This window comes from Monodon monoceros, unplaced genomic scaffold, assembly GCF_005190385.1.
Source record: "Monodon monoceros isolate NGI ecotype Baffin Bay Population unplaced genomic scaffold, NGI_Narwhal_1 Super_Scaffold_15, whole genome shotgun sequence".
Lineage (NCBI taxonomy): Eukaryota > Metazoa > Chordata > Mammalia > Artiodactyla > Monodontidae > Monodon > Monodon monoceros.
The window spans coordinates 54,184,254-54,194,846 of NW_021703771.1; the positions used below are offsets into that span (position 1 = coordinate 54,184,254).

General features: G+C 35.8%; 1 protein-coding gene across 1 annotated transcript in view; it reads left to right on the forward strand.

Annotated features, from left to right (window-relative positions):
* The window catches only part of RSPO3 (R-spondin 3), a 75,912-nt gene extending 69,980 nt beyond the window's left edge, over positions 1–5,932 (forward strand). The window contains exon 5 of the mRNA XM_029223931.1: positions 4,694–5,932. Within this exon, the coding sequence (XP_029079764.1) occupies positions 4,694–4,887 (194 nt within the window). The 3' untranslated portion in view covers positions 4,888–5,932. The remainder of the gene's footprint in view (positions 1–4,693) is intronic.
* Positions 5,933–10,593: the final 4,661 nt, after the last annotated feature.

Below are 10,593 nucleotides of genomic sequence, written 5' to 3' on the forward strand. Positions count from 1 at the left end.
TATTTTTACTTGGAACTTAAAATATGTTATATGTAATTTAGGAAATATAATTCAGGATCATTTCCTTCTCTCTTTGTTCTTTTTAATATGTTTATTCTTTTCAGTTCATATTTCCTTGATATATTTTAAAAAGACTATCTGCAACTAATTTTTCTTTTGTATCTAGGTGTCTATTCCAAATGTACCTAATCAGAAAACTTGACTTAAAAATTAGTAGCTACAGTAAGTCAAAAAACATATTTGATATCCATGGGAAAAAATATAAGGAAAGAAATGATAAGCCATGTGATATGAAATAAACTTTTTGAGGGTATATGTTTAAGGAAATTGGATCTTCTGTTGATCTACAGCTATGGTTCTTAAATGAAGCTACACATAAGAATAAACTGGGGGTGAACATGTTTTTAACTGTAGGTTCCTGGGCCCATCATGAAAACTACTGAATCATGATCTCCAGGAGTGGCACTAGGAATCTGTATTTTTCAGAGTCATCTGCGCTTGGAAACCTGGTCTGCAGAAGGCCCTAGGAGGCGTTTACATAAATGGCTATATACTACTGTATTAATAGAAAGTAACTTCAGGATCTCAAAAATGTCAATCATCTACTCAATTATGTGACACTGTCTTGCAACAGAATCTTAAATAATACGCGGCTATATGGTCTTCACATAGACTTTAGCTACTCTTTTAAAAGTTAAGGCTCAAAAATAAATACCAGTCATTACCAATACTCACTTTATGGGTTCTTATTACTTATAGAAGTGTTTCTGAAATAGAAAATAAGGTCACATGTTAAACTAGTCACAGAAACACCCAAACTCTGCTTTGCTCTCAGATTCTGATACTTGTCCTTCTCCAGTTTTCAGTACCACTGGTCCTCAGGACAAACTCCCCAAATGGCAATCAAGTCCTGTCTATTATTCCAGCTTCTCTGGGTAATATACTGTATATAAACTCTGATCAAACCAAGGAAGTCTACTTCAGTTCCCCAGATTCACCATGTCCTTGCATGCCTTCATGCCATTGACATATTGTTCTCTGCCTACCGTGCCCTTTTCCCCTCTTCAGCCTGGCAAACTCTCACTAATTCTTTAAAGCTCAGCTCAAACATCACCACATCTGGGGAATCTTTTTCGATCTCCATTGGCAGAGTTCAATGCTTTTCTTGGTCTGCAACCAGTAGATCTTGTGCATGCTTCAAATTTTGCATTAGTGTGTGACTATATTTATTGTGTCTGTCTCTATATCTCACTTGTATCCCCAGGTTTTAGCCCACTCTTTGGCATGGGATAGAGGTTTAATTTGTGTTTGTGTAATGAGTTATTAACATTCGTTTTCATTTCTCCCATGGTTAATGTGTGCCGTGCACTATGCTAAGTGTTTTACAAGCATCTCACGCAATCCTTAAAAAGTTTAGCAAGTAGTAATGATTATCCACATTTTAAATATCAGACAGTTAATCCCGAGAGATACCAACAACTTGCCAAAAGTCACACAAATAGCTGGTGGCAGACCTAGAATTTGAACACCATGTTTTTTTGACTCTAAAGACAGTGTTCTTTTTTTTTATTTTATTTTATTTTTTCTTATACAGCTGGTTCTTATTAGTTATCTGTTTTATACATATTAGTGTATATATGTCAATCCCAATCTCCCAATTCATCCCACCACCACCACCCCTGCCCCCCGCTTTCCCCCCTTGGTGCCCATACATTTGTTCTCTACATATGTAAGACAGTGTTCTTAAACATTACATTTCTATGCAAAGGCTCAGATTGTACTTGATTGCTAATAGCAATTTCTTTTTGATGGTTTCTATGCAAAGTCCGCCCATGAGGGTGGAACATCGAGGGAAGATGAACATTCTTTTAATCATTGGAACACTCTACAACACAATTCTGGTGCGCGTGTGTGTGTGCACACACATAATCAATGAATGACAAAACACAAACATATATATCTAAGATTGTGATAACTGGAATGCTTAGTTTGCATAATTACCCAAAAAAGTATAAAAATAACTATTGACCACATCAATGAAAAGTCACCAGAATAGAAAAAGAAATCCTCTTTAATGAAAACCTTACCAAATTTCCCAAATTGCATGTGATTTTTTAATGGACTAGAGCCACTCTTCTGCATTTTTATTTCTTGGACAAGAGGAAAATATATTACTTACGCAAAAGGGTAGTTAGCATTTCCAACCACTAACACATGGCCTGTAAAAAGTAATAATCACATTTTTCTATTGTGCAATAGCCCTCTGTTGGGCAACAACAATGCACAATGTGCTAGTTTCCTGTTACTTTAGTAGAACCTCCTCTTTCACTCACCACCCAGACTAAATAGTTATTCCTTGGATAATAAAACTATGATACTGGGTTTCAAGCTATTTCCAAGAATGTTTCTGCCCATATTAAGAAATAATCATATCAGTTTGCTAATAAGCAGAAATGCACTGTAAGTTGAGTACATTGTCACATGTAGCTAGAAAACATATAAATCAATCTCTGACCAAGAAAGAAACAATATATTTTTTACATGTCCAAAACTTTATGGTTGGGATCACAGCTGTAAGATGTTGGACCATCATCAAGAGAACAATGTTAAACACTGAACTTTTGGATACTTTCCATAAAAATAACATTTTGTTTGGGGTCAGTAGTTTTTTTGGAACTTTGGAATGATTTTCACTGACAATATTTTTAGAGCTGAGCTTGAACACCTCCAAAATGCTCTTCAGAATGGAAATATTATGTAATCTAACCTTTGCAGCCATGTCCTTCAGAAAATCAAGCACACACCATAAAAACCAGCATTGCTCTCTTTCAGTTCATGCAGATTTGTGAAAACTAAATTATGGTACATATTCAAGAAAGTAAATTAACTCTTCAGTTTTCTCTTTTTAGTTACTAAGTTTATGTCAGCTCTTCAAATGTGTAAAGCCAGCATAAAAAAAAAAACCACCCTGAATTTCTTCTGTAGAAATCTTATCAATCCAGCAATATTCTTTTAAGTGAAAAGAATAATGGAATTGGTGAATCAATATACAACTAGTCAACCCTAGACATATAGTCAACTCTAATATTGTTTGCTCATCTCTACATATCCAAAATAATTTGACTGATATTTATTTTACGTGGTCTGAGTTCTCATTTTTGTTAACTGTCCTTTTAGAGTCCAAAATTTGGAGGTGTGTTATGTTGAGCCCAACAAGGCAAGTTTTCATAAAGTAACTGGAAGGTTTTGTAAATATAGTCTCAGGCAAAGCTAGCTGCGGCATAAAATCCGAGGAGGCTGTGTTGGCCGAGTTTACAAATGCAGTATTAATATTGGTTCCTAGAATTCCATAACCAGAGCTCAAGAAAAGGAAAGCCAAACCACTGAATTCAATATTTGCAGCCTATTTCAGGACGTGAAAATATTTTGGTTCTGTCATGCGAATAATTTATCCAAAATACTTTTGTCCAAAGTGACTTTTTGTAGACCAAAACTAATTTCAGATTTTACATGGCTCAGTGTGTAGGGATACACCCAATCAGAATTTCTCCCACACCAAGGAGTAATTTGTTCCTAGTTTTCATTTACTATATTGATTTGAATCAGTAATTTTTCACTGGGATATGTGTATGAATGGAGGTTACTAAAACCATGCCCTTGAAATTATTTTACACTGTAGGTTGTATGTGTAAAATGTTAACGTGATAATAAAATATCTAGTTAATTCACTAATTTGAAATTTAAAAAAACGATTCATCTAATTTGGTGCCAGACTCATGCATTTTGATCAAATTACTCTCTTCTAAAACTGTTAACAGTTCCGCAAGTCCAATAGAATAAAATCCATTTCTTCACCCTGGCTCCAGTCTTTCTTGCAATATGCTTTTCTGCATCAAAACCTTTAAAGTCGTGTTGATTCCACTTTTCAAAATGTCTAAGAGTGTGAATCTGAATAAATCTGTGCTTCAAACCCAGTTCAAGGTCAAGGTCCTCCATGGAATCCAGTATATTCCAATCAATATCTACTCATTTGGTTGATAGAGACACAAAGTCCCTGCCCTGGTAGCTAATACCATAGGGTTATCGATAAGTTATAGACACAGCTACCCCTGCATGTAGAGAATTTGTGATGGAAATTGATTTCAACATATAAATACTTGCATTAAAATATAGTTATCCTGGTATTCCTCATGAAACTTTATTTCCATATTTTTATGCAAATTAATTCTCTTTTAGTAGATGGCATGTAGATATATCAGCATATTGCAAGTATGTAACTTGGACAATTTTGAAAACAAAATAGTGCCTTATGTAGGAGCCAGATAACGTATAGACATTAATAAATTTCTTAGATGGCAAGAAATCTATTCAATAATTTCTATTAAATATCCATAAATAGCTATCATGTAAAATAATATTCATATCAAACTTATAGCAATAGAACCATCTAGAATTCAGAACTATCATATATTAATTGCTTCATTATATGTTGTATGTGTTTCATGTTTACATTGCTTGAAATATAGCACAGCCTTCATAAAGACTAGTTGAATGAATGATTTAAATAGTAGATATTTGGTATCTGTGGGCATGGTGTGCAACCTAAAAGAAATTCAACTAGTTTTTAAAAACTTAGAATAACCAAATAGAAGATGATTGAATGTTTTTTTAAAGGTGTATCCTTTCATTTCAGGAAAAAAAGGAAGGGAGAGAAAAAGAAAAAAACTTAATAAAGAAGAAAGTAAGGATGCAATACCTGATAACAAAGGTCTGGAGCCCAGCAGAGAAACTCCAGAGCAACGAGAAAACAAAGACAAACAGCAGCAGAAGAAGCGAAAGGTCCAAGATAAACAACAGAAATCGGTATCAGTCAGCACTGTACACTAGAGAGTCCCATGAGATTGTTGTAAACTCGTGATGCTGCTATCTCCACCAGATGCCCAGGACAGGTGCTCTAGCCATTAGGACCACAAATGGACAAAGTGTCAGTTACTGCTCAGTCTAAACAACATTCCAGATAGTTGCTATATTCTTCATACAAGCATAGTTCACAACAAAGAGCCGGAAGTTCAAAGAAGGGATGTTTTTGAATGGTTATCTTACGCGCTTCTGTGCATTTTTAAGAGACAAGAAATTTTGTACATAATCATCAATAGGCTATAAGATGTAACAACATAATGACGACATCTGGAGAAGCAACATCTTTTTCCTATAAAAGTATTTTTTTGAGCTATTTGTTTAAAGAAGCAAATGATAGTTCTGCAAATTCAAAGGTGTGGTATCCCTTCAAAAGAAACAGGAGATCAGAGGAGAGAAACATCTTTCAAAGGACAGTGTTGTTTTGTGCAGGAAATCTAGAGAGTGCTCAGATATTAGGGCCTGGCATTTGGAATCATAGGAATTATCACCACAGAAACAACTGTTATAAGCTTGGTTCTCTTGCCCTCATTTGTCCTTCTGCAAGAAGCATGAGAGTGCACATATTTACAGAATTAAATATACTGTATGGGATTGGCAAAATGTGGAAGAAACCATAGAGTTGGAGATGACTTTTGTGCTTTCCAAAACTGTGAAGGGTTGTGATTACCTGGAACAGGTCTCCAGTCTATGTCAGCACTGTGTGGTTCAGCCTCTGCTACCCCTTGGGTTATGTAAGTCTGTAAACATGTACCTGTAAGTTACTTCCAAAAACAAATCATACTTATTAGAAGAAAATTCTGATTTCATAGAAAATGAAAACTAGAGCAAGGAAAATATAACATGTTTGCAGAGTCATGTGTTTTCTTTCTCTCTCAGTGCAGTGGGGGTGGGGGTGGGGAGCAACCTTATTACCTGCTTAATGGTCCACCTGGAACTGAAAGGGATACTGCTTCCTAACAGAGTGTATCTGATGGGGGGAAAGCCACCACAATAAATATATTTGTTGATAGTTTTTAAAGCTTTGTTCATTTTGTTTTTTTAGAAAATTGTTACTCTTAGAGACTCCTGAATTAGGGAAGAGGATTCTGTATCCTATGTAATTCAGAACATATTACATTTCCCAGTGTTTGCTTTTGGAATCCACTGTTATCTGAGCCATTGGAGATTTACTTACAAGGTATTAGGAGATATTTATTCAATTTTTTTTCTTATTTTGATCAAAAAATTCTAGTTATAGGTGCAGGGGCCTCCCTAAATGATTTCACTACTCCCCCTTCATTGCCTCACAATTAGCATCTTTTCTTGTGTGTCAGCTCCTCCTGCATCTTGAACATTTGGCCTTTTCTTCTCCATATTTTCTAAGTCTGTGGATCTCTTTTAGGGGTTGAAGTCACCCTAGCTGGAGGCCTCACCAGTATTTCAAAGAGGACACAGGCAGCCCAGGGCAGAAGGAGGCATGTGCCACAGAATCTCATGACCCACCATAACCTTCCTGTTGTCATGGAAGGACACACAGCTTGCCTGTCCACCAGGCTTCCTAGCCCTCTAAAGATCAGTGCTTTCTGAAGAGCTGGCAATGAATCTGGTTTCTGGCTGCTTATTTCTGGTCATTCTTTCTCCACCAGCTGTACTGTTCATATGGACTATTTGGCTTAATTCTCTTTTCCTCTTCCAAGATATAAAATTTTTGAATGATGTGTTCCTGTTTCTTACTCTGGTGTTTTCTTTTCTTGTCCACATGAGATGTGTTTCAACTAACTAGATATATTCCCAATGTATAAAAATAATTCTATCTTCACCTATAATTTATGTCACTAAGGAGAAACAAATCTTTTCCTACTGAGCTATATTAGGTGGAAGTATATTCCCATCTTCTAGAACTTTGGGGTGGTCTCTATCACCATCTTTGTCCTCGATCTTACGTAGTCAAGCATACGTGGCCAAATTATTTTTGTGTATTTTCTATGTTTACCACTGTCTTCATTCTTTCAACAAGCAATTACTGGGAAGGTCTACGCCTGCATATGCAGTACTGGGATAAAGGTTAAATAAACTAGGACACAACAGTCGTGGCAAATGACTATCATGTCTTCCCAGGTGTTTTGACTCAAGACTTTTACCCTGTGGTCCCCCAGACAATGGCAGATAATCTAAATCCTTGAAGCAGCATGTAATTACAGGTAGAAATATTACAAAGGAAAAAGAAATGAAAACTAGCATTAATGGTCACACGTTGGGGAAATATAAGTGAAGACAAAGATAACATCAATTTTAACTGCAATTCTCAGTCCACACGTAATAGATCTTTAGGCACATGGAATCATTATCATCTTCAAACTAGCAGCCTGCTCAACTTTGAGCAAAATCTCCTGTTTAACTTCTGGTAAAATTCCTGCACTAGTCACAGAAGGCATTAACGTTCTGCTCTGATTCTGTCTCTAAGATCTGGTAAACTGTTAATGGTAACAGATGGCTGGCAAATTCTTGATACAAAGAAAATCGCGGGAGTGCAGCAATGGAAATCTATGTCTGATCCACACTCCTGTTCTAGTCTCCAGATTCTACTTTATAATAGAGACTATGTCTCTCTTCTATCCAGTCATAGGTGTTAACCACTTACAAGTTACTTAACTGCTCTGGGTCCCCATTTCTTATGTGCAGCATGAAAGAGGTAGACTAGAGATGATCATTGGCAGGGAAGCATGTGACCTTTCTGTTAGTTCAGGGTGCTATCCCTAATGACTCTGCATTAGTGACAGTGTTCTTTGGGTTCCCCAGCCCTGCTTTTCCAAAAAGTGGGAATGTGTAGGCTTTTAGATGAGAATTAAAAGGTTCCCTACTCAATATCATAATTATTCTATATATAAATAAATATCAATAAAAATAATTCCACAAGCCACACACATAAATCAATTTTATCTTAATATATGATAGTATCCATATAGATGCATACATGTAATAATTTCAAGGAATAAGTATATATGTGAGAATCATGGAAATGAAATGAATAATAGGAACCAAAATGTAAATACCAGTTTTGTCTTGGATCTTCTTAAAATTAAAAAATCACCTATTCTTTAAAGTATGCATTTTTTATAAATGGACATAAAGATACTATGTCTTTCTCATAAATATATTTTAATAGAAGAACTGACTAGACTCTATCTCAGTCAGACTGAAACTATTTCTGGGCAAAGTAGTCGGGCACAAGGCCTCTTTCTAAGGCTGATTTGTTACTTCTTGTAACACAGAGTTGGTCTGGAAGCCAATATAAATTTACCCTCCACTGAAAGAGTAAGATTACATAAAGCTGGTGGTTGGATCAAATGAGACTGTTCCTGTTGCAAACAATGACATTTCATCTCACTAACTTAGTAGTATTAACATTTTTGTATTATATTCCTACTTCTAGATTAATTAGAAAAAGAAACAAAACCTAAAAATTGTACCTCCCTTGTGCTAGCCACTTACCCTTTGACTAAGTTACATCATGTAATTATCCCTAAAGCCCTCTGAGCAGGTTATTGATATCTTTGTTTTTAAATTGAGGAAACTGAGGCCCAGCGAAGCACCCAAGTCACAGAACCAGCAACCAGTAAGCCTGGAAGTCACTGCAGCTCATAGCTCTTAAAATCCTATTTATTCTTAGCTCCAAAAATGTCCATGAACACATTATGGGAGTATTTTCTTGTGATCTGAACTAGTATCTCATAAAGAAGCTGAGAAGTCAAATCACAGGGGCCTTAACCCAGGGTAAGACTCAACTCTGAATCTGAACTCAAATGTGACTACATGTGTGAGTGTGAGTGTGAGAGTGTGTGTGTCTGTCAGAGGGCCTGTAGGCTAGCTAGTAGGAGAGTTGATGGGAAAAGGAGAAGTGATAATTATGTTCCATCTGTAAAAGACCAACATTCAGACAAAAAGGGAACAGCAAGTGTGGCTCCTTGGGAAAGTTCTGGATTGCTATAGCTCTTCACGACTGTGGAATGACTCACAATTCAATTCTCTTTCAGTGTAAGCAGAATATTGGTCAGCTCTATCGTCTTTTCCCTGAGTCCTTGTTCAGAGTTAAAATAATACAGGAAGAAACATAAACAGGTCTTTTTCAGTATTGGAATTGCCAAAACAACTTATTCAGATAATGCCTTACTTTCTCCCAGCTACATCAGACATTCAGTATCAATATTTCAATTGTCACATACCTTTTCTTGCCCATCATGTCTCTCAAATGTAGCATGTCCATCATATAAACAGGTTTTAAAAAATGAAGGAAAGAAAGAAGAAATGTATGGAGGAAAGGAAAGGGGGAGGCAAAAAAATAGTAAACACAACTTTATTCATAGTTCTCAAAATATAGTTGTAAGAGAACCTCAACTAATAAGAATATTCCACTAGCTGGAAAATTGGCAACATGATAATTTTAGAAGACAGAATTACATGACCATAAAATAATCTGATATATAAACAGTTTGAGAAAATATCTTACACTTTTATATCTGCATTGATGCAATGAAAAATACTGTTCAAAATGATGTTGAGACAATCCAAGATATTGAATCATCTACTAAAGATTAAGTTTTACTTATAAAAATAGAAAATTAGTAAATACATATTAGAAAAGTTTTTAAAGAAAAGTGAATAATAACTTTAATTACAAAAGATTTCTGGCTAACTGAGGTTTAACTGGTATGCTAGCTTTTATACTATTAATACCAGTTACTATTTTAGTTATCCCTATCAAATTTCCATCACGAATAGATTTTAAGCAAGAGAGAGTTTTGTTCAACCAACTCAACAACCTGCTAAAAATGTTACAGAGGCACCTACTTTTATAATAAAATCTGAAATAATACAGTACATTTATAAGTGCTTTGAAATTATAAAGCACGATAAATATATACACCACTATTGTTGCTAGCTAGTCACTAACTAAAGCAACACATTGCCTTTTCTTTCTCCATTCCTCACACTGTTGATCCCACTGGAGAGTTTATTCTTAGAGGAAATTATCCATATCACTCCCAAGAAGGGATTAATAAAAGCACAAATTCCTGAGTTGACCCCATGTTTGAGAATTCAGCATGCAGTTTTTCCTTCTGGCTTATTTTTCTGTAGCTGCTGTCAGTGGAGCTACATCAAAGGTGGGGCAGGAAACACCAATTCACTTTGTAAATTTTGTGGTAGCCAAATACAATAACATAAGCTACCACTAAATATTGATTTTATACCAGACACATTTTTGAGTCAGTTGATGCTACCATGTGTGCTCTCTGTTCCCGGACTGACCATGCACACTCTTGGTGAGTCCCAACCTCCCAAGAGGTAGAAAGTTCTTTAACTGATCAGTCAACCATCTGGCCATGACAGTCTCAAGGTTTGAAAAAAAGAAAATAAAAGAAAGCTTATGATCCCAAAAGAATGGGGACCCTTAGCTACTCAGTGACAACCATGTACTGCCTCACCCCTCTCTCCCAGAATGCTATACAAAAAAAAAAAAGGCCACATTCCTAGCCTTGGGACATGGATACTGGGGTCTCCATGATGGCAATACCAATCATCCTAGCCAGTAGCCTCTTTCCTTGCTTTGGTCCTGTACTTTGCTTGATTATGATTTTTGGTTGGCTAGTTTGAGAAGGAAAAAATGATTTTTAAATCATTAAGTAGTGATGCTTT